The sequence below is a fragment of the Clupea harengus genome, chromosome 8 (genome assembly GCF_900700415.2).
Source record: "Clupea harengus chromosome 8, Ch_v2.0.2, whole genome shotgun sequence".
Taxonomy (NCBI): domain Eukaryota; kingdom Metazoa; phylum Chordata; class Actinopteri; order Clupeiformes; family Clupeidae; genus Clupea; species Clupea harengus.
Genome location: NC_045159.1, coordinates 14,204,986 through 14,232,459, shown reverse-complemented (window position 1 = coordinate 14,232,459; position 27,474 = coordinate 14,204,986). Strand labels below are relative to the sequence as shown.

The window sequence follows — 27,474 nt, the reverse complement described above, 5'->3', positions numbered from 1 at the left end:
GGTTGTGGTAGGGAGGAAATGGTTTCAGAGGGGGGTAGAGGGGATGTGCCAGTATCCTGTGTCCAGATCAGTTCGACTCCTGCCTGGGGTTTAGGCGAGTGGGTTTTGGTGAGTTTGCGAGTGAGCGCAGGGGTAGCAGGGCGATGGTGGTGTTGGGGCCGGAGCGAAGATGACTCCACAGCACAGGGCCAGTCCCCATATCAGAACACAACAGGGGGAAGAGGGCAGCACACATAAGAAGGCAAGTTATAATTATAATATGTTTGTGTTTGTGTGTTTGTGTGTTTGTGTGTGTGTGTGTGTGTGTGTGTGTGTGTGTGTGTGTGTGTGTGTGTGTGTGTGTGTGTGTGTGTGTGTGTGTGTGTGTGTGTGTGTGTGTGTGTGTGTGTGTGTGTGTGTGTGTGTGTGTGTGTGTGGAAGGTATGTAAACAAAGCTATTAGTTCCTAGAAATGTGATGAAATGTCCCATTTGATGGTTGTTTAATGCCAGCCAAAGGCCAACTACCTCATATCAGCCTCGAGGGGGGTTAAAAAAAAGATCAGAATACTTACATAAAGGGCCAGGAAATCAAAAAAGCTTAAGAACAATTCAAGGCAGTTTCTGTTACCTGCTACCTGGCATCTCAATGATTGTCAGAAATTTCAGATAAATAGATGGCCTAAATCTGCAAATCTGCAAAACATTTCCACATAGTCGACCAAAAAGATAGTTCTAAGCTTTACATTGCACAGGAATTAAGTACAGGCTCCTTCTCATTGTAAAAGAGACTGGCACATAGGCTGGACTTTTTAGCAGTGCTACTGAGATGAATAACATTATTCTGATTAGTATCTGATTGTCGAGGATGGAGGTTTTATTTGCAAGTCCAAGATTATGAATGGGACAAAGCTGGCATGTGACTGGCTTTATTTTGTCCGGAGTTGTGACCTGCATTCGCTTCAGCGTGACCTCCAGGCTATATCTCCCACCATGATTCCACCGCGCGGCCCTGGCTGAACTGAGCTGCTCTTGATTGGCAATTTTATTAGCAGGCTGATTTCCAGTGCTGGGTTTAGAGCCCCTGCATAGCCCCTGTGGCTTGGCTGGCAGTGATAAACTCACTTGCAGCGGAGTCTGTCGGGGCTTCCCAAACAATTACAGACCCGTCAATCTCTGCTCCCAATAGATCCAGGCCAAAAACTCCCTGAAATGTCAAATGCTTTTGCAGGCTCAAAACAGGAAACAGGTGGCAGTGCAGAAGTTCAGTAATGAATGTTTCCTGGTTGATTTTATAGCACATATTAATAAAGACTTCAGTCAGGCAATGGTTGAAAAACCTAAACAAGGTTTTATTCGGTACAATAACACACATCAGGGGAGAGAGGAAGGTTTCACATGCAGATCCACCAACTTCTCTGAATAGACCAGAGAAAGTCTAAGTTTAACTATTCTTCTTGACAGGAGGGGGTAAGAATGACTGGGAACAATTGACTTGGGCCACACTAAGTCAGAGAATCACCAGGCTAATCAATGCTATCCTGGCAATTCAGCTAATGACGCACTCAGGCGTAACAATGACACTCTGACACAGAGTCCCAGAAACATTCCATTCTCCTTATCTCTAAGAACAGAGTCACGCATAGATCAGGAACAGTCACACATGGCAGAACATAGAATACTCCGGAGTTCTGCTTCTTAACCTTAACTTTAACATAAGGACATAAACTACATATGAATATAAGAATCATAAGGCATTCATTCCGATTTTAAACTCTTTCATGGTCCAGACAAGAGCCTATTTGCTCACGGAGAGTCAAGGAAACAGTGAATAGGGAAATGACGATAGAATTGTCTACACTTAAGTCTTTTTTAAAGAATTACAGTTTGACAGTATGGCACTATGAATATGTAATTATGGTTTATAAGATGTCAATGGCTGTCATGCAAATACAACTGTAAAAGAGTCTGAGATTCTTCTGACTGCACTGAGTCCCGTTCCTACTCTCTATTTTATTGCTGTGTTTCTCTAGAGAGCATTTTGGGCTCTTGCTTTAGAAGAGCTGTGTAAATAAATACTGCTACTTTTAGCAGTGGTGGTGGTTTAATGTGAAGTCAGACAAGTAATACATCTCTTAAAAGTATAGTCAGCAAGGCTAATTCAGAACATTTTAACTGCAGAGCTGTAGCATCTGGCTAAATTCCCGTTATACCTTGGCAGCTGGAAGATGAGTATATGCTCTGGGGGACAAAAACACTCCTGTCCATGCCACCTCCTCAGGTCATTAGAAGGAACAGAAAAATACTCTGAGAGGTGAAAAAAAGAGTGAAGTAAAAGCTGGAGAAATATAAAAAAAATAAAATAAAAGAGAAATAAAAGGGTAGAATGGTGGAAATCGGTGGAGTGGTTGGATTCTGAATTGTGCCGCTGTAGATATATGGCCATTTGAGTTATGAGTACATATTTCTGATTTATTGTCATTATTTATTATAAGGGTAAGGATAAGATGATTATTATGGTAGTAGGGCAGTAAGTCTTCCGGTGAACTAGGTCTGAGGTAAGATGCAGGGATTCTGGGAAGACACATGGGTCAACACGAGAGTCAGGGTGCTGTGAACACAATTCAGTTAGATGTAAATTCAGTGGTTCAGAAGATTTTGACTATGAGAACTCATACTCTTTATAACTCAGAGGAGTTCAGCCAGCGAGTGAATTAAGTATTTCCCACTTCCTTGTGGGTCAAATGTCCCTCTTTGAATGAATGTGACTCATGACAGTCTTGATGTTTTGGTCTCTGTTCACAGAAGATGAAGTCGATGCTTCAGAGGCGGAGGACTGCCCAGTCTGTCATTAACAGAGCACTCAACAATCCCAGAACCCAAAGCAGGTCACAAGTGAAAGTCCAGTTCTCTAATGCTTTTATGCTCTCACCATCTACCGCACTCTCTGGTGCACTTACTCACACACACACACACACACACACACACCCACCCACACACACAAAAGAACAGCATTCACAGCCATTTCTCAAAAACAGACTGAACAGTTCTGCCTGAAATGGTCTCTCTTCTAGGCCAAGGCTTGAGCATTAGGAGGGCTTCACCTGCCTTGGTGCAGATATTGACTGGTTAATGTTGGAGTACATTGTGTTTGGATCAAATAGGATGAATTGAGGCTTATGTTGCCATGTCACCAAAAGGTTGAGGTCTTCCTATAAATGCTTAGAAATGTTGACTGAGAAATCAGGCAAATATCATCCTGCAGAGCAGTGTGTTCAATGTGATGAAGCAAAGCTGTTGATGCTCTACACTTAAAGAACACTCTGATTGTATACATAATTCAAAGGAATTTCTTTATTCTTTATCAATAATGGACTTTTTCCATATCCAGAAATATTAGCAGTCAAAGAGTACAGCCATCTTTCCTTGTGCCCCTCGCAATTTGTTGCATGTCTCCTCCTCCTTGTTTGTTCATGTTTGCACCCCTCTTCAGATGCCTCAGATATGTTGTTGCTCTGCTGTACCTTTGGTAATCATTTCTCTTGTGAAATCAAGATTTCCATTCTGCTGTCGTTCTGAATGCTTTCTCGTCCCTGCATGAAATGTATTTATTCTCTGATTCCTATGCATTGAGTCACACTTGTGTTTCTCTGGTACATTCACACTATTGTTCTTGTTCCAAGCTAGCTTCCTCCCACTTATTCAAATAAGTTGAACATCATTCTAACTGCAGGCTTCACTCTAGCTGTCTCATTTTGAGCTGAGCCCTTTTGTCTGATGTCTTTGTAAGTGACAAAAAACGTCCACACTCATTCTTTCACTCATTCTCAGTCATAATCTCATTTTGCATAACACCCTTCCTATAACCCACTGGTTCCCAAAAAAACACCATGATGCAAAGACTGAGACACTCATATAGCCTTTTATTTGTTTTAATAAAAAAAAAAGATGTCCATCAGCTGTTACGTAGCTTTTCTTTAACAATGTTTCTACATTTGAACAATGCGACATTTTCATTTTTAAATACATTCTCTCAATCAGGTCAACTTGAATGTTTGATCAGTTAAACATTTGTATTCTATGTGATAGATGATGGCTCTGTATCATTCCATTCTTTGGATCGGTTCATGTTGGGCACATGGCCGTTGTATTTAATTAGGGTTAGGGTTATCTATCCCTAGTACAAAGTAGGCCATAAACTCATCATGAAATACGTTAGTTACAGGCTATTCTGCTGTAAGAACACATATAATTCATTTGACCAGTAGTTGGTTGTTTAGGGTTCTCATTCTGTTTTTTTTTTGCCCTCAACCTGTGCCCCTTTTCCCTAACTTTGCACCCCATCACCCAGGAACCAGCCCACACCTTGGGAATCACTGCTATATCCCATTCTGTTAGTCTTCAGTTTCATGCTCTCAACCACCGAAAACGAGTTTATTTTTAGTCATTCTGTCTCCATTTCTTCACATTCTTTTCACTTTCCAGTCCTACACACAAGTCCTTATGTGCATCACAAGCCTTGTCATGCTGTCTCCAAATAATTTAGGTGAATTCAGTCAGCAGCAGCTCTCTCGCACCTCTACGCCTCAGCTTGTGCAAATGACGCATGTGAAGGTTCAGTGTGGGGGTTTATAAGTCTGACGTTTTCCTCGGCATTCCTGCCTTTATTTGGCCTCTGAGTGCTTCTTGTGCGCTAGCTGTGTCTAAGAAGCTAACATAAACACCAGAAGAAAAACAGCAGGGTGGATCAGGCTGTCACATTGTCCTCAAATCAACCAGAGCCTCTTAGTAGGGATGTAACCAAATCTTTAAATGTCATTCGCCACAAAATAATGAGATGGAAACCGATATTTCTTCTACCCATAATTTCCCTTGTTCTCATCCGGGAAAATAACCATGGACATGTCTGTGCATCAGCTATTATGTTTCTTTAAATTGATTCATATCATTGTGGATGGCCACAAGATAAAAACGAACATACGACCTCATTTCATTTACTGCACATTATTGAAAAGTGATCGCCTGTGAGTCAACTCACAGCCAGCAGGGGAGTGAGAGCTGACTGCTTCTGGCTACAACTCACATGGAGGAGGAGGAGGCGTCATATGCAGGAGCTGCAGGAGCTAGCGAGTCTAAAACGCCTAGTGTGGCTGCTGGATTTTTTTCAAACCCCCGCAAAATATATATGTATACAGGTGCCTAAATGTATAGATGTAGGCGTTAATTTCCTCCATGAAAAAAATATTGAAAAAAAAAAAAAACATTTTCAAAAAACTACATTTGCATAACAACTAAAGTTCATGAAACAGTTCCTTAAAAAAAAAACAGTATGAGGATGTGCAAATATTTTTCAGAATGAATTGCATTACAATATTAAATCAGTTTGATAATTTGAAGGCACAACAATTACACTGCCAATGAATATTAGGTTGGATACAACATTTGCCTGCTGACGTGACGTGGCATTAACAGTATAAACCACTTCCTCCTCGGATCTTCTATCCGAGACAGAGACAGATTATGATATCTCAATATCCCTCTAATGGGTGCAGTGGTCCATAGTCACCCTGCTGTGAAGGAAATGAGAACCATATGAGCACAAGTAAAGATGAACCCAATTCTCTCTCTCACACCGTCTGAATGATGTTCCATCACGTGAAAACATGTATGAGCAGACGAGAGACTAATTCATGGTTTTTATGCTCCCTAGTGTATTGTTTTTGATGAAACCTTTGACTTTGTTGATTTTTATATAACTATTGGAATTGCTAACAATGGCAAAAGAAAATGTAACTACACGTCAAGCTACTTGCTGAACCTAAGCTGTATTCAGTCTCCTGTCCAGAGTCATCTGCAGAGAAATCTGAAAATGTCTGCAGATGACAGGACTCAGGAGTTGTCTACCTTAACTAGCTGTTTCGGACTAAGCCATCAATGGATAAACTGGTCTAAATAAACAATGAGACAAGCTTGAGAGTGTGGTTTTTTCTACTTTAAGTTAACAGTCTTATATGGACCAACTTCAGACTCTCCAGATTGTCATGATGTGTGATGTTAGGGCAAACAGTCTATAGTCATTGTGAGCAGATGGAGAAGACTTCTTGGGGACCGAAACATCGCAGGATATCTTCCACAGCACTGGAACCTTCTTCTGGCTTTACCTCTATATGGGAGAGTCTCTGAGCTTTTTATGTTTTTCTGATAGGAATCAGCCAAACTCACTGAGCCCACTACTTTTTCTTGGGTAATAAGTTTGAATTCAGAGCTTTGAAGGATCACAGCAATGGCTTTTTCAACTGTACACCATTTTCTATGGTGTCATTTCATTTCATTTAGCCTTTTAATTAAATGCAATACTATTCAGTGCCACACAAAAGACTATGCCATAGAATTATGACATGCTATTCACTGCTCCAGCCTTGTCAGTTATGTCAGCTATTATGTCTTTCTACACTTACATGTGTCGTACGAACAGGGGCATGACATATAATTTGTCAAGACCTACACTCCAACGTCAAACACGACATGACCCAACATACAAATTCTGAGAAGCCTTACATCATGTTAGCTTAGTGACTTTGCTACTGTCTAGTTTCCCATTCAACTGTACTCTTCTGTGCTGTGCACCTCTCTGTAGCCAGTCCGCCTCTGCTTGAATCTCTGGTCTGCTGTTTCAACCTCCCACAGGGCTGCAATCTCTGTGGAACGCTGCCCTTGGCATGTGAGTCAGCCCGACATGTCTGTCACCCAGGGTTCCTTTTTTGTCATGGAGGAACATGTTCACCTCACAAACGGACTGCAGACCCAGGAGAGACACCTCTTCCTCTTCACTGACATCCTCATCATTGCCAAGTCCAAGTGAGGAAAATTATCTTTTTGTCAAATTGAAGGCCCTCATCTTTGTTGATATATTTTTCACAGTCCTATTTCCTCTGTTCATATGTACAGTTAATCATACAATGTTTTCAACATTTTTATGCCCGGATGCTAAATATTTCTGAAAAAGTACGTATTAGGATTAGTATTAGGAAGGAAGAACCCTTTCCTTTCTTCTAAAGGTTTCTTTTTTCGTTTTTACTACTTTCACTTATAAATGGGAGAAATTTGCATCAACACAATTTTTAAGTTATATCTCAGCATTGAAGGGTCTTCCTTTATCAGATAAAATAACATATTGGTGTTACTCAAAACTGAGCACATGGATCACAAAGAATCTCAAGTCTCCTTTAAGTCCCACCTAGGTAGGTTGAAACAACATCTGTGGGCCCCAAAAGTGTTTTATGTTCTGATCGGTTCGAAAATAGATACTCACTGGCTGTTCAATGTGACCATCTTATGTAATCCAACAGTGAAAAAAAAAGTGAGTAATGGAGACTGTGATTAGCTACATATGATAAGAAAGCTGATCAAATGTAGATTCATAGAACAATTGGCTGTTGATTTCAAAAGCAGATAATTACTTGCTTTTGACTTTCCCTTTTTCCATAAAAAAAAGTGTGGTCTATGGAAAGGCTGTTGATCTATTTGTACACTGTTTTTATCATTTAAATGATTGAAGCACAAGCTGTATTACTGGGAATGAATAGGACACTAATGCATTTTAAACAAAGTCATTGATTTATGGTCACTGAGGCTTTTATTTGGTCATCATATTGATTTGTGTGAGTGTAAGTGGCAGGAGGCCTTGTTTGTACAGTATGGTTTTGTGACTCGTACAATCAATTCTTTCACCACTGGTATTCTTTTGCATTGATTGGCTCTTGAAATTGGACACATGTGCTGGAGTGGGCATGACTTCCTGATTGAGGTACGTTTGAGTAATTGCCCTATCCTCTCTGCTCAGGTCTTCGGCGAGTCTGAAAGTGAAGGCCCAGGTACAACTCAGCGAGATGTGGCTCGCCTCCTGTGTGGAACAGGTCTCTGAGCGCAAACTCAGCTCCAAAAACTCCTTTGTGATTGGCTGGCCCACCACCAATTATGTCGTTACCCTCAGGTATTTTGTTAGGCCTTGCTGCAATTGACTAAACTGATTTTGTCACAATAACAAATGTCTCGGTTACTTACGTAACCTCGGTTCTTTAAGCAGGAACCAGATATAACAGAATGGTACATGACGTCAGTCATGGACCCAAATCGAAGCATTTATCCATTCGCGCCTGAAAGGTCGCGATTCGTCTGCGCTTACTCCTGGGCCCGCCCCCTCAGGAGTCTATAAATTCATCAGCGCAGCACGAATATATCCTTGGAAAGAAAAACTGAGCAAGAAATATCAAACCAAGGTAACACTGTACACGCCAAACGTGTTATATCTGGTTCCTGCTTAAGGAACCGAGGTTACGTAAGTAACCGAGACGTTCCTTATCGCAGTTCACTGCGATATAACAGAATGGGACCCTATATATTCCCGCGTGATAGTACAGTGGCAGCCAATCACACACACCAACTTTATTCAAGCCTTTGCCCTCCTAGAGGTTCATACGGCAGCTGGCGGTGAACATTTTACAGGGCAACCTTTAACATAGACGGCAGGGATCCGTGATCCCGCGCCCGAGGGAAACCACCCTGGGATGTTTCATGTGCAACATAACATGTAGACACTAATGAACACACTCATCATTATATCGTTCTCAGGCCAGGGGATTCAGAGATCGCCCGCCTGCAGAACTCCATGTAGAAAACTAGGTTCAGCCACATCTAACATATAGAATCTAATGAAAGTGTGGCGAGAACTCCAGCTTGCAGCTTTGCAAATATCTTCCACTGAGACCCTTTAGTAAGGCCCAGGAAGACGAGACCCCCCACGTGGAGTGCGCATGCAACTTCTCCGGGTGATCTAAAGACAAGCTCTTATAAGACAACACGATAGCCTCTACTATCCAACGGGAGAGGCTCGGTTTTGATAGAGGTCTGCCTTTTGCACGTGCACCAAAGCACACAAATAGCTGATCTGACTGTCTGAAAGCTCCAGTGCGCTCTACATAACAGCGGAGAGCGCGTACTGGACAGAGCTTATTCAAACGTTCCTCCTCTGCTGACGCAAAAGGAGGAGGCGAGAAAACTGCTAATTCAATCACCTGATTGCGGAATGGGGTTGCCACCACTTTAGGTGTGTAAGCAGCATTAGGTCGCATAACCACTCTGTCACCAGCGATCGAGAACAGAAGGCACGATGGGCTGACAGACAGGGCTTGCATGTCACCAACGCGCTTTGCTGACGTTAACGCCAGTAGCGGTCTTTAAAGAGACAAACTTTATGTCCACCGTCTCCAGGGGCTTGAACGGAGGCCCTGTGAGAGCACGTAACACAACCAGCAGATCCCAAGAGGGTATGAGGTGCCTCTCTGGCACCCTGAGCCATCTCACCCCCGCCATAAAGCGTGACACTAGCGGGTGACTGCCAGGAGAACTGCCATTAATGCCTGCGTGGCAGGCTGAAATGGCTGCCAGGTACACCTTGAGAGTGGAAGCCGCCTTCCCCTCATCAAACAACTGCTGTAGGAATTCTAGTATAACGCCCAGCGCGCAGTTAATGGGGTCCTGCTGACGGGCAGCGCACCATCGTTCAAAACTGCGCCACTTCAGCGTATACAGAGCCCGTGTCGACACCGCTCGGGCACTCTGTATCGTAGCCACCACCGCATCCGATAAGCCTGACGCTATGAGCCTGCACCTTTCAGGTGCCAGGCCCTGAGACGCCACCGCTCCGGATGGGGGTGCCACACTGTCCTGTGCGCCTGCGTTAGGAGGTCTCTCCGTAGAGGCAGCTCCTAGGACTGTTGCACTGACATATTGAATAGATCCGCCGCCCACGGCTGATTGGGCCAGTGGGGGGCTATCAATATCAATTCCATGCCCTCGTCCGCTACCCTGTACAGCACCTGCTGGAGGAGCGGGATCGGGGGAAAAGCATATAGTCGCAGGTCTGGCCACTGGTGGCCGAGCGCGTCAATGCCCAGTGGGGGGTTGTCGCCCCCTAGCGAGAACCAGAGCGCAAACAGGTCCACCTGCGCCCTGAAAAAACGCATCCAGATCTGCTCTATCATCTGAGGGTGTAGACACCAGTCTGCTGCTCGAGGGTCGCCCCTCGATAACAGGTCCGCACCGTAGTTGAGGTGACCTGGAATATGAACTGCCCTGAGGGAAAGGACGTGAATCGCTGCCCACAGGAGCAGGCGGTTCGCCCAATGGTGCAGTGACTGGGAGCGCACTCCGCCTTGACGGTTTATATACGCCAAGGCCGCAGTGTTGTCCGTCCTCACTAACACATGCTGACCACTCAGTCTGTCGCAGACCAGAGAAATAACGGCTGTAGAAGCCTGAAGCTTCCTCCTCGGGAGGCACTATGCTTATTGCTTCTTTTCTGAGCAGGGAGACTATCTCTTCCCGTAGGAAGTGAGACTGTCCCTGCTGCACCACCGATTGGATCACTCCGCCGAATGGCGGAGGGGGACGGGCGAATTGCAGCACGTACCCCTTTGTGATCGTTCTCAGCACCTATGGTGAGACTGCGCATGCGCGCCAACTCGCCACACAGCCAGCCAGGCTGGGCTTTGAGTTGAATCGGTCGGGAACTAACCCGCTCATGGTCGATGAGTCTAAGCCTAGATCTGCGCCCGCTCCGCCTAGGGAGGGGGACGAGATCTGGGGTTGCCCCCTCATGGTTTTGAAAAAAAAATGGGGGGTGCGATTGCACTGTGTGCATCGCGGGGGGAGTCGCACAAGCATGTCTGGGCACTGCGCCTTCTGGGGCAGGTGTTGGGACGTATGAGTGTGGTGCTTGTGAGAACCTGCTTACCGTGCTGGACATGATTTTTGCATATGAGCAACGGGCGGATGTCTGTGGAGGCGGTGTGGGCTCCACCGCTCCCCCTGTGTGGTCACCGGGTAGCTGTCACCATCAGGTAGCCGGAGGCTTGCCCTTGCCCCGCCCGCGGCGAGCGCCATGCTGCCGCGGGGCGTGGGCTGCGCCCTGGGCCGGGCGCGCAGCTGGCTGCTGCTGGGCTGCAGGCTGAGCTGGAGGGCGGAAGGGGTGCCTCTGCCAGCCTCGTCTGGTGGGCACCTTTGTGTCCCGATGAGGACTGCTCGCCCGAGCCGCTAGAGCGAGGCATCCAAGCCTGGAATACCTCCCTGCTCTTTTGCTGCTCCTCGAATTTGGCAGCCATTGTATCGACTGTCTTACCGAAGACGCCCTGGACACAGACCGGGGCGTCGAGGAGCGGTGCCTTCTCCCTGTCGGAGAGCTCGGCCAGCGACAGCCACAGGGACCTCTGGGTAGCCACCGCGGTACCCATCACCCTCCCCAGGGCCCGATGGGTGATCCTCCCCCAACGACGAGGCTAGCTCTGTCAGGAGCTTTGCCTGGTAACGCTGTAGCAGCGCCGCCGTGTTGGTTGTGCAGGGAGCCTGCCCTGCAGCCAAGTAGGCTTTCTCAGCCAGCGCCGCCTGGTGCCTGGCCACTCGCGTGGGCAGGAGGGGCTTCTGGCCGAGGCGCATCGTGGGGGAGGCGGGCGAGAGGTAGCCCGCTACTGCATCCTCGACCAGAGGGAAGGAGAGGTAGCCGCTCTCACTAGCCCTGTCAAGGTGCATGTACGGGGCGAACCCCGTAATAACCCCGGATGGAGCCGGTGCAGCCCTCTCAGCGTCCATGCGCTCCCATAGCGCATGTCAGGCTAGCGCAGATGCCACAGGCAGGGTCGACGCCTGAGAGCGGGGCCTCTGCGTGGGTCCTGCCAAGGCAGGCCACGCACCGACGGTGTCGGTCACCTTTGACACGCACATGCCCACAGTCGGGGTATTGCCTGGACATCTTTGTTCTGAAAGTAGAAGAAAGTATTAATACACAAGCACACTATTAGCAACGAACACGTTGTTAGCAATGCTAGCAGGCTAGTCAGAAACTTAGCCAGCTAGGCTAGTGGCTACTACTTCCAAAATTTAGTTGAGTCAACGAATTTTGCAGCGCCCTGAGCTAGTGAGGGTAAAGAACCCGAATAACTCACCAACCCGTAGAGAGCAAAGCACACAAAACTCTTTGACTTTGGTAGCGTAGAGGATTTACTCGGAGCTGGGGCTTCGTCTTGCAAAGTTTTTCAAAGAGGATATATTCGTGCTGCGCTGATGAATTTATAGACTTCTGAGGGCAGGCCCAGGTGTAAGCGCAGACGAATCGCGGCCTTTCAGGCATGAATGGATAAATGCTTCGATTTGGGTCCATGACTGACGTCATGTACCATTCTGTTATATCGCAGTGAACTGCGATAAGGAACCATGTTTTCTTTGGTTTTGAATTTCCCAAGGAACATTCACAGAACAGAAAGAACTGTTACCTGACATTTTGCCATAACTTAATTTGTGTTGAACAATGGTCCTATTGCTAGTTGTGACATCTAATGTAGTCAACCATGGGCAAGTGTTAGCTATCAGAATAAAATAGTCTTTGATTACAGACCAAATGGAACTGAATAGAAATATAGTTTAGTTTTATAGTTTTGTCAAAATTGTATTGTAAATCAAAAAGTTTTTTTTTGGCTTTGCACTGTTGTCATATGTTAGTCATTTGAAATTTCTTCTGAATTGGTTCCTGTACAATGCCAGCTCCATGAGGCATCCAACAGTTGTACCATCTTACCACTCAGCCTTTGTGTTTGTCGCTTCCATTAAACCTTTTAAGCACATCATACCAATGTGTATTGAAAGTTCAAAGAGTCTGTCTGTACGAATTATTCAACATCAAATCCAATTTTGCATCTCCGCAGACTGTAGATTCAATCTAATTAAAACAAAGCACTTCTGCATGACCTCTGCAAATCAAGACTGTGATACATTGTCACAGTGATTGGAAGGCATGGAGGGAAAACAAAAATACCACATTTACATTTTTACATTGGACTCTTCTTTTGTCACCATGTCCCTGTTTCCCATTATACATCCAATGAAGGTCAATTTATGTGGCCTTTGCTTCATGTAACCATGGTTTCTTTTATTCAGTACTATTTAATCACCACTGCCACCAGTACCATAATTATTTCACTCAGTTGCAACTGTCCATTCACATCAATGTTCAATATTATTTCTGCACAGTTCCACAGAGGCTAAGGAGAAATGGCTGTCAACTCTGAAGTGGTGAGTGATAAAAAGCTACTGGGCTGGTGCTGTTACATATCAGTGATGTATCATAGAACAAATCAAATGTTTTCATATTTAAATGATTTATTATTAAAATAGCTCAATATTTGAAAAATATTTTTTTCTTTTCCTGAATTTCAGGTACATCATTCAGTCCAAGCAGAATGAACTTCCATCTAAAATTGTCATGAGGGTCACAGTGGTGGATGGCAGCGTCATGGTAAGAAAGCATGCAGTGTCCATACACCAAAAACACCAATACTAATACCATAACCAAACGACTACATTTCGGAGAGTGTAGACCACTGCCAAGGCCAAATGCCCTACCTTGCAATGTTAACAAAAGTGAAAAAAAATTCATGTATCTGCACGAGGATTCGGATCCGCTTCAAAGTTGAATCCGCTCCACCAAGTTTCATGAAAATTGATCTTTTTGCGTAAGCCTGCTGACAAAAAGAGACAAACCAACAAACCGCATGGAAAACATAACCTCCTTGGCCAAGGTCATAATTCTCATGAATATGTAGATGGGTATGCCTGCTCTCTGAAGCTACTGGTCTTACATTAGCTTGAATGCGGGAAAACAGTGAAAACATTATTTGTAAATGTAACACCACATAGCTCAATGTCTTGTCTGAGAGAAATTATCAGGCAAATTTCATTAACGTTGTAACATTGTTTGGTACATCTCAAAATTATCCCATTTAGGTACACCTGTATTTAAAGTGTCTGTATGCAAACCTTTTTACATGCTGTTTGATTTATTTTTTTTATTCTGTATTCTGTTTCTTCAGACTGCAGCACTTCAACTGGATAGCAATGTCACTGCTGAACAAATCATTCAGATGATTGCTCTTCAGCATGGATTAAGAGTAAGTAGGCAGCCTGAGCTCCCAGCATGAGATTAATGAGGGGGTCGATGGTTCATTTGGAGACAAATGTGATTCAGAGACTGGACAGATTGGAAGACACCCACAAGACGTCTTTGTTCAGTGAGAAGGCTGGTTGGGGATGGACGCTGGGGAGATAGACACCGTGTGTGTCTGTGGCCTGTTTGATGGTGTTGGCAACACTAAATCAGCCAGCGTGCCTCAACTTGCTGTTGTCCCTCCTATGGAAAGACACGATACGTGACTGTGACCTGGGCTCCCTATGAGGTGTGATCTATGTTTCCTAAAATGGAGGTTGAAACAATGGGAGGCTCGCTAAATGTGAGAGGGGTCCAGTTTAGCCAACAGCTTCAGCGTTGTGTTCCTGCTGGCACCAAGGCAGGACTTGTGGCTGAGATCAGTCCAGGGAAGGCATTGATGGTGATCAATAATGGTCACATAACTTGTCTCTTGCAAGGATATTGAGAGGCCATTCATTTGAGGTTTCGTAGCGACCATGTAATAACACGCAGCCTTTGGAATAAATATGTATACAGTATGTTTTGACACAAACTTTCAATCTTAAAAATATGTATATCTGTGCACTCTTTTTGCCCTGGATAAACCTTTTAAAGGAAAGTTCTTCGTGTAGGAAGGAATGTTCCTTGTTTTTTTTAACTGGAACAGGTTATAGAGTACTTTGCCTTTACACATGCTAAAGTGTAGAATTCTATACTGTCATTGATTCAGGTTATTCCGCTTGGATGAGTTTTAAGGGTGGTCGCACGCATAAAGAGAAATTGGAAATATCTCCCTTTAAAAGGCTGAATAATGAATGATATAAATGAGTTAGCTGTTAAATGTTATCTAACCTTGGCTAATGATGGTCTTGGGAAAGCTGTTGTGTGACAGCTTCTCAGTGTGAATCCATATGGTATAGCTGTTACTGCCGAGGTGAAATTGAAATAACCTTTGACTGCTTTCATTGGAAAATCAGTTCTGTTCTCATGAGTGAAAACTAGCAACACATCAGTCTTTAGAACTAACAGCTGTTGACTTGACTTGACTCTTCACTTATAATACTCTAAAGGGCTGCCCTTCCCCCCTCTCTCCTTTTTATACAGAGATCCTGCATCTTATAATCCCGTTAAAAAGAACCCTTGTGGCATCAGATCCATAATGACGCTTTCAAGACCAATCAATTGAAAAAAATATAAAAGGACAGAAAAATCCTGGGCTTCAGTGAAGCGTGTCATTATATTCAACGCTCAGAGACGGAACCACAACGAGCCTCCGAACCGAACAAAATGACAAGGCGGAATGAAAGCGCACTATTCCCACCTTGAAAGCTCTGTATAAAAAGCCTCATAGTGTTTTTCTCTCTCACTTATCTCACCATGGCACACCATCTCAGAGAATGGTTTGATTGACAGGCATGTTTTTTCTTAATGTTTTTAGAAGGCATTTCCTGGCTTTTTTTTTCTCAGGCGCTTCCTGCTGTGGCCCGATATGAGGCCATTTCCTGTCCCAGTCCCCTAACCAGCCTTGCCCGTTTCCTTCTCCCACAGGGACCACCGGCGGAGTATCAGCTCTGGGTGGAGACAGCTGGGGAGGAAACCCTGTGTGTCCTCATCGGTAGGCAATACGTAATGCACACAAAAGTAGGGATGCATACAGTAGTAGGAGACCGATATCAGCCTTATACATTCAAGGCTGTCAGTTAACATTGTAACGCATGCTGTGAACTTCAACTCACAAAAAAAAATTGTCCACACGGATAATAACATCTGGCCCTTCTTTGAAATTCTAAAGTGGAGGAGGTAATACAAAGAGAGAGAAAGAGAGGGAGCGACCATGGGGAATCATTTTGATTTCCTCATGTCGTGAGGATTATCTTCTTTTCCTAGCTTTTGTTTTCTTTTTTGGTTCATGCTTTGTAGGTAGGTCTGTGGTAATCACTGAGCTGAAGCCTCTGAGGATTAAACATGTCTTTTCTCTCTCACACTTGGGGGATGATGTGTAGAATTATTAGGGAGTTTTTTTGGCTGTGGGTAAAGCTCAATTATGAGTCATTCTTTCTTGCCCACACACACACACACACACACTACACAAATACATAGACACACACACACACACCACACACAAACACACCACACACACACACACTCAAGACACATAAAAACGCATACACAGAGACAAACACACAAATGACAGTGTAGCAGAATTATAAAATAATTGATAAAAATAACTGACAGCAACTTGGGGCCAGATTCAAGATTTAGCCAACACACAATTTTTAGCTTGATTACAAATAATTGTGTACTAAGGATAAAAATAATTCTATGTAATGCAGCATGGAACATGTCAAACAATCTGTGTACTACATTCCTACAAGAGACAGGCTAGCCATCCATGCCTGAGCTAATGCATTTCCAGCTCTTACACACAAGGACTCAGTGGTCCATCATTAAATCCATTATACAACCACCCCCCAACTCTACCCCCTACCATGTGTCTGATAGTCTCCACTCTCACGGAATCACATTTTCATTTTTTTTCCCTTCTCCACACACTAGGGCACGAGCTTCCGTACAGCATCATCCTCCACCACCTGCGGGTGTCCGAGTGTCTGCGCATGGTGAGGGGCAGCTTGTTGACTGCCGAGGGCACACTGCACCTGGAGCTCCTGCCCAGGGAAATCTCGGTTCCTCTCTTCACCCTCAGGGCCCGCAGCGCCAGGCACCACCCTGCTCAGGCTGGTACGTCTCTCTCTCTCTCGACCAAGATTAATTATTATTATTATTATTATTATTATTATTATTATTATTAAGACGGAAGCGGTTCTCAGGGGGCAGTGAGCCTCTTCTGTCCCAACATCAGTGTGCGCATCTTTTTGTCTGAATCCTTTAAATATTGTTGCACAAACCTCCAGTTCTATTATATTTGCTGGTTACTTACTTTCATAAATACCCTGTTTTGAATGCCTTTAAATTGTGTTTTTTAGCAATGAATCTCTCACAGTCTCAAATGAAAAGGAACAGGAATGACATCCAGTTGGATGAGAGAGAGAGAGAGAGAGAGAGAAATCTGTCATTTGTCAAACGTCATTGTACGACAGCTCTTAATTCTGAATCTCTTATGTGGTGCACAGTGAAGGTGCTGTAAGAACATTCAGTCAAAACAAGTTATACAAAAGATGGGAAGGATTTAGAAAAAAACGAATCGAATGAGGAACAAAAAGACATTAGTATGGTTATAAAAACATTATTATGGTTGAATAGTATTTTCCTGCCATTAAATACTGTTTCTGCCACACAGCTGGGATTATTACCTCCACTAATTATTACCGCTGTCGATTTTAGCTAGCTCTCCAAGTGGCCTTGTAGTTTCAGGTGGAACTGCATGTATTTATGCATGTGTGTGCGCGCGCGTGTGTGTGCTCGCACCCATCAAAGTTCATATCAGCATCATTCAATCGCTCTTGGGAGGTGAGGAGCCCTGTTTACTTCCTGTGGTGTCTGCACATTTATCAACCCCCTCTCCAGCTCCCCTCCCGTTTACCTCAGAGAACTCTGCGTTTGTTTAGTGTAAACAAACTGATGAAAAAGTGATAGGCCCACAAGACACGTCAATGGTCAGCCGTTCCCATAACTGACACGCAATGCTTATTGGCCTCATGCCCAAACTACCTCTCCATTTTCATGGTGATATGGTCAAGCTGTCTCCTGGAGGCGGAGGTGTATGCTGTATGGCTCGAATGAAAACATTCCTTTAATTTGTGTTTGTTTGACTTTCATTTCTGCACCACAAATTATCTCCGTGGTCCGGGCCCAATATTGGAGAACTCCTTAGGGCCTTACAGAAAAGGCTTATGAGGCAATAAATCACACTATTACCAAGCCCTAGAAGAAGTTTCCTAGATTCATGATATTGACGTTGGTCGACAGTTTCTTACTGTGAAATATTAAATGGTACGCTGAATGGGAAGAAGCACTAGACAAAGCAGAGCAATTGTCATATCAAATGTACCAAACAAAGTAGGCCGAAGACAGATAAACAATGTTTAACGTTTAACGAATGTATTATCAATTGCACAGCACTTCTTTGTCATCATCCACACACCTCTCTTCATCTCCTACTGATTGACCCAGTATCCAACAGGGCCAACCTTTTTCCCAGCCTATAGCCCCAGTGATAACTCAACCGGCTAGGCACAGAACTGATGTGTCAATATTCAGCGGGTCAGCACCTTCATCACTGAACAACTTCTTATGTGCACTCACTCCGTCGTCCGCAGGGCCACACACACTTCAAGCCGCACTGGTTTGTCAGTGAATAAGAGCAGTATGTGTCTCTGTTAGGCTATTGTATGGCTGGAATACGGATATATGTCGTTTTTTCCACCTTCTTTCAGGTTTATGAATGGTTGCAGAATGGTTCTATTTCTTTCAATAATGTTATAGTAATCAGACCCTTCTTTGAAAGACCAGAAGCCTAATAAGCTGAAATGTGTGGTGTTGGTGTAGATTTATCTCAGAAGCAGAGGCGAAAGAGATCTCTCATAGATTGGGCGCTGCGAAGAGGGGCCAGCAGCCAATCAAGTTGCCCGCCAGACTTCCCCTGCAGTGCTCTATTTGGCCAGCCGCTGTCCTCTGTCTGTCCTGATGGAAGTCCACCTCAGCCTGTCATGGTAGGATGGCCACTGGCTCTGGCATCCATTTGTTTTCCTCTGTGTATGATTTGAATGAAGTGTGTCATTATATCTGCTTTGTGTGCATACTAGGGCTGTGAAATGATTAAAATTTTTAATCAAATTAATCACAGGTTTCTCTGGATTAATCATGATTAATCACATATTACCGATTTTCTCGGTATATTTTTGTGAGAACAAAAATATTTATGACAAAAGACGGATATATACATTTAACATGTTTTCTTTTTTTATTCATAAAAAAAAAACAATGGTGCTGCAACTCAGCAGTTCTTTAGCAGTTCTCTTTGCTATTGGAACATTAATATAATCTTCATCCTAAACAGAAGAATTTGGGCTTCTAAGCCATTGTATGGTTGAATAAAACATTTTTCTTTTCTTTTGAAATCAAACAGAAATTATTTGGGCTTCTTAGCCATTGTTTTTATAGGATGGTTGAACATTTTTCTCTTTTTTGTCAAACAACCATTAACCACACCATGACACAATCTAATGCCTCTAAATGCCCTTTTACAGTAGTCTAGCCGCGGCTATCATAATACGTGCACTGTCTGTCCCTATAGTGGTTGTTTTGTCTTCAATTGCCCAGTTGCTTGCAACAGTTTGGAACTGTTGTGCGCATGCCTCTGCAAAGTGGCGCTCTTCTGTTTTCATCCACGTAGTGTAAACGACTTTAACTTCCATTCGTCGGTGATTAGATGTACAGGTACACCCAGGTAGTTATCGTTACTCACAGAAGTCCAGTGATCCCCTGTCAGCGCCTGATGTTTCGTAGCAGCCAAGTCATTTTCCTTTTTTTTCTTTTTAGCTTCATACAGCTCGTGGATTTCTGTCATTATTGTGCGTCTTTGCGTTGTTTTGATGCTCGAGTCCCCCGTTGCCACTCGCAAAACTTCGGTGAACCCCTCGTCCTCAACCATATTAATCGGTCTACAGCTTTTTGCAATCCATTTGGCAACTGTGCTAGTCAACTTGTCACAGGCAGACTTAATGAGGGGCCTACGTTGTTCAGTGAGGGTGGTTTGGCGCATTCCACTTTAACTCCCCTCGCCGACCAACGCATGCATCGCGTTGAGGTGGTACTTAAGGCTGGTATTGCTACGGTGAAACGATAACGTCTTCCCGCAGAATGTGTGCATATCACTTTGGTTTTATTGAATGTTCCATCTTTGTTTTTTTTAAACATGAACTTCCCATTACAGCGGCGACTAATGCAGATTGGGCGGAATTGTGCGTATATTGGAAGCTCATTTTGCGCATGCGTTAAATGCGTAAAAAAAAATTAACTAATTAATCCTGTAATTTAATCATAACGCGTTAACGCATTTTTCACAGCTCTAGTGCATACCTGTCTTTGTGTGTCTGTGTCTGTGTGTGTCTGTGTGTGTATGCGTGTGTGTGTGTGTGTGTGTGTGTGCATGTGTGTGTGTATGCCTGTGTGTGTGTGTGTGTGTGCGCGCGTGTGAGTGCAGGACATGCTCCATGTGCTGTACCAGGAGGGCCCAGCTACTCTGGGTATTTTCCGCCGCTCGGCCAACGCTAAGAGCTGCAGGGAGCTCAAAGAGAAGCTGAACGCTGGCATGGGATACTTGCCGGAGGGAGAGTCCCTGTTTGTCGTCGCAGCCGTCTTCACTGTAAGACCAACCGCAAACACATGCCCATTAACGTCCACCAATTACAGTGTTTTTGTTCTTTTTAATGAGTCTATGAGTATTTTGTCTTAATTGGCAGGCTTGTTTTGGGGATTTTCCTCAGACAATTGGCAATTGTGCTGTGATAAGTATGTTGTGCACTGTAGGACTTCCTGCGGAGCTTACCAGGCAGCGTTCTGGGCTCTCATCTCTACGAGCGGTGGATGGAGGTGGCAGACGCGGGGGAAGAGGAGGAGAGGAACGCAGTCATTGCTAGGTGAAAGGGCTCATTATGCCTTCAGTGAGGAGATGACAAACACACCATTAGACAGACAGTGCCATCTGTGTGCATCACTTTATGTACATCATGTACATACTTTACACTCTCTCTCTCTCTCTCTCTCTCTCTCTCTCTCTCTCCCTATCTTCTCTCCCTCTCTCTCTCTCTCGTATCCACCCACATGTGTCAATGGGCAGGTTGGTGGCTGAACTCCCTGAGGAAAACAGCACTCTGCTACGTTACCTTTTCTTGGTGTTGTATCGAATCCACCAACACTCGGAGGAAAACCAGATGACTGCCTCCAACCTGGCTCTCTGCATTGCCCCCAACATGCTGACGCTGCCCTCACCTTCTAGCGCTGAAGAGGAGACCAAAGCCATGAAAAAGGTCCTTGCACACAATCATTACTCCTTCTGGTTGTAGTAATATGTATTCATCCCCCTCCCATACAGATACTACAGATGAAAAGACATTACATACATTATTTTTAGATGCTTCTGTGTCGTTTAAAGCTGTCACATGAAAGTGGATGAGTAATTCCAGCGTTCAGTTATTGTGCTATTGGGATGCTCATGCACATAATATTAAAACATTCATCTCTGCGTTCTGTTTATCAGTTAGGTCAGTGTCAGCCATTATGTTCATCTTATTGTCCATATCAAAATGACTCAGTGGTCAAGCTTTTAATTAAGTTCTCCACACGATAGCAGTGATCCACAAATCACTGTCACACAAATACCTAAATGTGATGGTAAACCAGCAGTTATTTCTACAGAAGAAACCCATTTGTATTTTCATGTTTGATACTGAGGTGTTATTTGGCTCAGTTTTCGCTGGGATTACAGTCTGGAAACTGTTTGCAAGATGGGTTGCTAGGCTACTCTTGAGTGGCCTCCAATGTGGCCTCCACCAGTGGGGGTGGCTAAGTGAGATGACGTTGAAGTGAAACGTTTGTTTGAAATGCAGTTACAACAATGGCGTCCGTGCAGGAGCTAGACATTGTTGATGTGCCGCCAACAGGGTTTGAGAAAAGGCTAATTTATCATCTTTCACCGTTAGTGGTGTATAGCAGGAAGTAGAAGTATAGCAATCCCATAGTGGTCAATGCTGATTTGTTAAAAGCTGGTCCAGTGGTTTCAAAATTAACCTGAATTCTATACCCATTAGGATGCAAAGACTGTAAACAATCTCCAGTGAAGCGTGGCCACTCTTTCTATTCACAAGGTGAATTTGGGTGTGGTTATACCAGGCTACCTGATGCCTACGTGCATTGGGAGGTAGGGGCTGCACACCCACGCCCTCTCAACTCTCACACGCAACAGACACTAAATATAATTATAGTTATAGTAATATAGTAATCATACACTAAATTGAAGTTATAGCCTTCATGCAGACACTCGGTTGATTTTTCATTCAGTTGTAGTTAGCTTCATATTTTATTTTTGAATCTTAAAAAAGGCTTGGGCCTCACAGCTGGTTACGGCCATGGCCACAGTGTCCAATCCCAGGGCTCTATTTCTTCCTGTGCCTCACCAACTCTTGGCTAAGCTCTCAATCATTTGAAAGCAGGATCAAATCAAGAAAGCATCAACTTAAAAACAAAGTTGTCAGCCTTGGTGGTGCTCCTTTGTTTTTGCCATTAGGAAAAAGGGGAGACGTGGTCCCGGGGATGACAAAAAGTCTTGAATGCTCTGCATGTGTTAGACGACTGGCCACTGCTGGGTGGGTACTGGCGGGTGCAGGAACTCGAATGGATAGTGGGGGAGAAAAGTTTCCAATGCCGTTGGCAACTGCAGTACACCATGTACACAAACAGGGCCGGTTGTCAACAACACTTAGAAACAGAAGAAACAATTCATCAACATGCCATGTGTACCTGCGTAGCCAAAGCTGTTAGTTACTTAGTTGTTATAACATCTCAGGGGTTCCAATAAGGGGGATTTATGTGTTGTTTAATGCACAGGGAGACAATTCATTGTTTGCTTAGCTTGAGTGCAAACACTGTATTTGCTGTCCAATTTCTCTTGCTCACCTGCCAGTCCCCTCCTCCCTCTCTCTCTCTCTCTCTTTTCCCTCTCTCTCTCCTCCACTCATCTATCAGGTTGCTGAGCTCATTCAGCTGCTCATTGAGAACACTCCCTCCATTTTTGGTGAGGATGTAGGAGGACTTCTGAGTCAGTGGAGGAATGGGAGAGATGAGAACGTGGCCTATGGTGAGAAGATCCCCTTGTTTCTTAATGGTTCTGAACACAGTGTGCTCCTCTGTGAGTGAGAGAAACAAAAACACAACAAAATCTCTACACTCACATTTCAGTTGCATGGTGCATGAGTCAAGGGTGGTCTATGACCTTGAGCTTGTGGGTGTGCGTGCGTTTACTGTGTAAGTGTCTGTGTGTGTGTGTATGTGTGTTTGCGCTTGTGTGTACAGGTGTGTTTCTGGATGTTAATAATGACCTCCCATTGCTTCTCAGCAGACGAGGCAGAAATGCATGCCAACTGGAGGGGTCAAAGGGTATCCACCCCCACCTCTCTACTGCCCCCTGACCAGTTCCACCTGCCTCTGGCCATGCTCACCCTCCGAGAGGACGGGGGGTTTGTTACTCAGTCTGGCTCCAGTGTTTCCGTCTGCTCCCTCCCCACTCGGCTAAGCCATCTGTACTCATCCCGGGACCGCTGTGCCTCTGAGCCCACCGTCTGCCCCGTGCCGCCCCACAGTCCTGTTGCCCGCCAATCAAGCTGTGACGCCACCGTGATTGACAGCTCATCTGACCAGTCGCAGAGCCCCGGTATGCAGGCACGTCGCCTCCAGGGCAAACACAAATCGTGGTGGGGAGACTGTAAGGCGGGAACAGGGAAGGGGCGCTATGCCCTGTGGAGGTCCCCTCAGATCGCCCCACGCTTCCGGCACACAGCCGGCCACCTGCCCAGCCTCTCTAGCCTGTCCTCCACGGCGACCTCTTCCCTCAGCTCACTGGACAGTGCCCTGTCACTCACAATGTCTGAGCCACTGTCCAGCCCCAATGACACCGTGACCCGCCCTTTCCTCTTCGGTGCCACCGCCAGGCTCAGACCCCTAACGCCAGATGTGCCCAGAAAGTTCCCGCCAGACTGGAGCATGACCTTCCCTCATGAGGAAGAGGATGGTGAGGGTGAGGAAGAGGAGGAGGAGGAGGAAGACGAGGAGGCAGAGGAAGCCAAGAGATGGAGCGAGCAAGGGAGGGGGAACGGAACAACGGATGAAGAAGAGGTGGAGGCCACGGCCGAGAGGAGCAGCTCCCGGGGGACAGGCCTGTCTGATGTGAGAATGACTGTCTGCACTGCGAGCCATCCAGAGGGGCACAGGGAGCAGGTGCAGTGGAAGAGTGACAGGTCCAGGGGTCAACGTGAGGTCACACACATCAAGCTGAGCAGCTCTGGTTCCATGGCGCCACCTGCGTGCTCCAACGTGCTCGAGGTGGAAAATGTGCAGAGGACTAAAATTACATTATACGCCTCTTCCGGAACTGTGACTGTAAAAGAACCTGTGGATCACCCGGCAACAGATCCGCTCACAGTGTCATCCGCCAATCCCCAAAGCCACACAGTGCGAGTGCATATTCCGCAGTCCGTGTTTTACGGCCAGAGCGCACCACTGGTGCTCCGCTCAGTCTCCACACGAGCGGTGAACGCCCCCAGCACTGCTGACGGCATTGGCTCGGCACACACCGGCCCCACGCACACCAGAATCACACTGTCGGGGGGCATTAGCCTATCAAACGCTCGGCACGGACCTGCGACTGCCAACTGTGCCGAGGGTACAATGACGGCACGATCGAATGGTGCCAGCCAGGATGTAATTGAGAGTGGGAGTGTCAGTGCCTTTCCAGTGCCCACAGACCCTCCGAACTCCGGCTCTCAGAGCTCGCCCAAGCCGCACAGCAGAGCCGTGGCAGGGATCCGCCACACCATCCGCATCACGCTGCCCACCGCCGTGCGGAACACTGTCCGAGAGTACTTCAGCCACGGAGACAGAGGCAGTCCCAACACTAATGCCCAGTCGGCGGCTGTAGAGAAGGAGCTGGTTATTAACAGACTGCAATGGCAGAGCAGAGACACCCATTGCTCCCCATCTAAGGGCTGTCCAAGCTCATCAGACAGAGAGGAATCTTTCATCTAGTAGCCACTGTCACATTACAGAAATGGAACATGCAATTATGACTGTTTTGTTTTTAGAAGGTCATAGAGGACATACATTTTGTGGTTTTATTTTGTACAGTTTGTCCAATAAAATGCAATGAAAATTCTCTTACAATAGGAGAACCTTACAATAGGAGTGGCCTTTTAAATGAGGGGTATGCCGTGGAATTCCTACTCACTAAACAGCGGACTCTCCGTTATTTACATTATATTACATAATCGCCTGCTCTCTCAAGCGTTGTACGAATATCAGGTTTTGCCTCATCTACTCCTACATCAGTTACTTGTCAGTAGGCATGGGCTCAAACGAACCTTTCAGCCTCTAGCATCCCCTGAGAGATAGTGGTATGGGAGGATAAGATTCCTGCTGTTGATTTTTTGCCGGTAGAATTGAATGCATTCGGTTACTTTTTGATTAGATTTATTAATCTGATTTTCCTTGACAGTTTTGCACAATGAGGATGGTAGTGGTTCAGTTTGGTCCATGGTGTTTTCTCTATATTTTTGCTCTGATCTTGGTTCTGTGGTGTCCTTGTGGGGCTTTGTGTTACATTGCCATTTAATCAAGGACAGCTGGAGAGGCGTGAGCCTGCTACATTGTAGACCATGCAGGGAAATACAGTGCCCAGGGATACCCTGCCCTTGGGGTGCTATTGTAAAGCTTATAGCAGACTTTTTAAGTAGCACCAATGAGAAACATAGGGTAGCTCAGAAAGAAGCCAGCAGGATTATCCATTGTCTCACAAGCTGAGATCACTTCTTTTTAGAGTCTCATTGGTCACTCAGTTTGTATCCACTTCATTTGAACTGCTCGAAATGCTACCAGGAGGACTTAGGAATGAATGTGAAAGAACTGGGCCTAACTGAACAAGCAATACACTGAACAATTAAATGGAATTTTGAAATGAGAGCTGAAGAGTAATTGGGTGAAGCTGTGATTGATAGGATGATGAAATGAATGAGAAACTGACTAAAGGGTGAGTCTAATGAACCATTACATATGTGGCCATCTGACTTAAATAATTAACTTTAATTAGAAGAACAGGGACCGGCAGCCATTTCCTCCACATTGCTTCATTCGTTTTGGAAAAAATGTTATTACAGAATGTCACAAAGATTAATTTCCCAGGGTGCTGCGCATGTGTAGGTATCTCTAGGTATCTCTGCTGTGCATGTGTAGGTATATGACAGGCCCTTTGTAGTTCAATTGGTTTGGTATTGTGGGTATTAATACCTTTAAGACTATTGAAATAACCTGGAGACTTTAGAACAGTTTGAGGCACTTTGTCATATGTGCTGACAAAGACTCCGTACAAATAATGCATTTACTAAACAAAAATGAATCCCAACTTATTTTTCAGCTTGTGGTAGGCATCTCCATTGTTTAGAAACAATGATAACAGATAAGATTGTCATATGAGTTTTTTTTCATTCTTTCGGATGATTATGTTTTGAATGATGATTTGTGTTAGAATGACTTCCAATACAGTACGTTTTTATTGAAAGCCTGCACTGCAGGAATTGGCCAGGATTTGACAATGTGGAGAACAATCAAAGTAACATTTAAGACACACTATATAGGTTTTTTGAAAGGACACTGCCCAGCTTTTTGTCACAGTGTCTGTAAACAGCTAATTTTTCTTAGAGAGCTACTATTTGCTAAAGTAGTACAAAGCTCTTCCACCAATCTACCTTTCTTTGCCACACACTCTCCTGAAGTAGATGTTTTTATTTATGAACGTTGTGAATATAATGTGAGTATAACATACAAATGGGTGAAAGTGTTCTGAACATTTTATATGTAGTTTTTTCCCCCACAGTTTGTTCGTCACAATAAATGATTTTTTCTTCACTGGTTAAGCAGTTATGTTTTAAATGTTTTTACTTTTTCCTCATCTTCTGCAAAACCATAGGTTGGGAGAGGGTTCTTTTAAAACATCAGTCAGAGCACTCGTGGATGACAATGGCCCATAGGAGTGTGCAAAAGCCCACAGGTTTTTCTCAGATGCTCTTTTTTATATTGGAGATCAGCCCATTCCTTTTTTCCCCAAGGAAACAATACAACAGTCGGCGTAAGTGTTGACAATTGATCAGTGACAGCAATTTTTTTTTCCTTATAATCAGCCCCAGTGGTTGCTCGGAGTGCCTGGTTGAATTTTTTTCCTCCTTAAAAATGAAGATAATCATCATTCTGCGACACTCAGATATACATTGTTGCTCTAAAGAGCACTGTGCACAGTTCAACAGTGTCCCCGAGGTTTTAAATATTCTCTTTCAGTTTCCCATCACAAGCTAAGCAAGAAAGAGCTGAATGTACATTGTTGCCGTCAATGTCATTTTCCATTATAAGCTGGCATCTTCTTCGAGACTGAATGCAGGCTAAAACACCTACAGTCAAGAACACCTTGTGGGAAAGTTTCACGAGTTCTAAAACTAGCAGTATTTTGCTGTGTTATTTGATAGGAAGGAGAGAACATGGTTGGGGGGGGGGGGGGGGGGGGTCAAGTTCAGGTTTGTACAATTTTCCACTGTTTTCCACCAACACTGCTTAGGTTACCTGACATGTTGCAATAGCCCTGACATTCAAGTTGCAACTTGATTGGCAAACAAAACTCTTCATATCTTTCCCCTGTTGAGTGTATGCATTTAGCATCTATGATTACAGTTTACAGAAGCCATAAAAAGCTCTCGTTTGGAGGTGGACA

At 44.8% G+C, this 27,474-nt stretch overlaps 1 protein-coding gene across 2 annotated transcripts; it reads left to right on the top strand.

Annotated features, from left to right (window-relative positions):
* arhgap20b (Rho GTPase activating protein 20b) lies at positions 1-26,629 on the top strand. 2 transcript variants are annotated; one of them, XM_031571992.2, is made up of 15 exons: positions 1-241; positions 2,783-2,865; positions 6,665-6,835; positions 7,821-7,970; positions 13,058-13,099; positions 13,244-13,322; positions 13,897-13,974; positions 15,540-15,606; positions 16,548-16,730; positions 18,498-18,661; positions 20,155-20,316; positions 20,481-20,590; positions 20,791-20,980; positions 22,695-22,806; positions 23,068-26,629. In XM_031571992.2, exons 1-15 carry the CDS (start codon positions 170-172, stop codon positions 24,747-24,749), a joined length of 3,345 nt encoding a protein of 1,114 aa, XP_031427852.1. In that variant the 5' UTR covers positions 1-169; the 3' UTR covers positions 24,750-26,629. The 2 variants fall into 2 exon arrangements, with proteins under 2 accessions (XP_031427852.1, XP_031427851.1); XM_031571991.2 differs by having other exon boundaries at positions 23,065-26,629.
* The last annotated feature ends 845 nt before the right edge of the window (positions 26,630-27,474 follow it).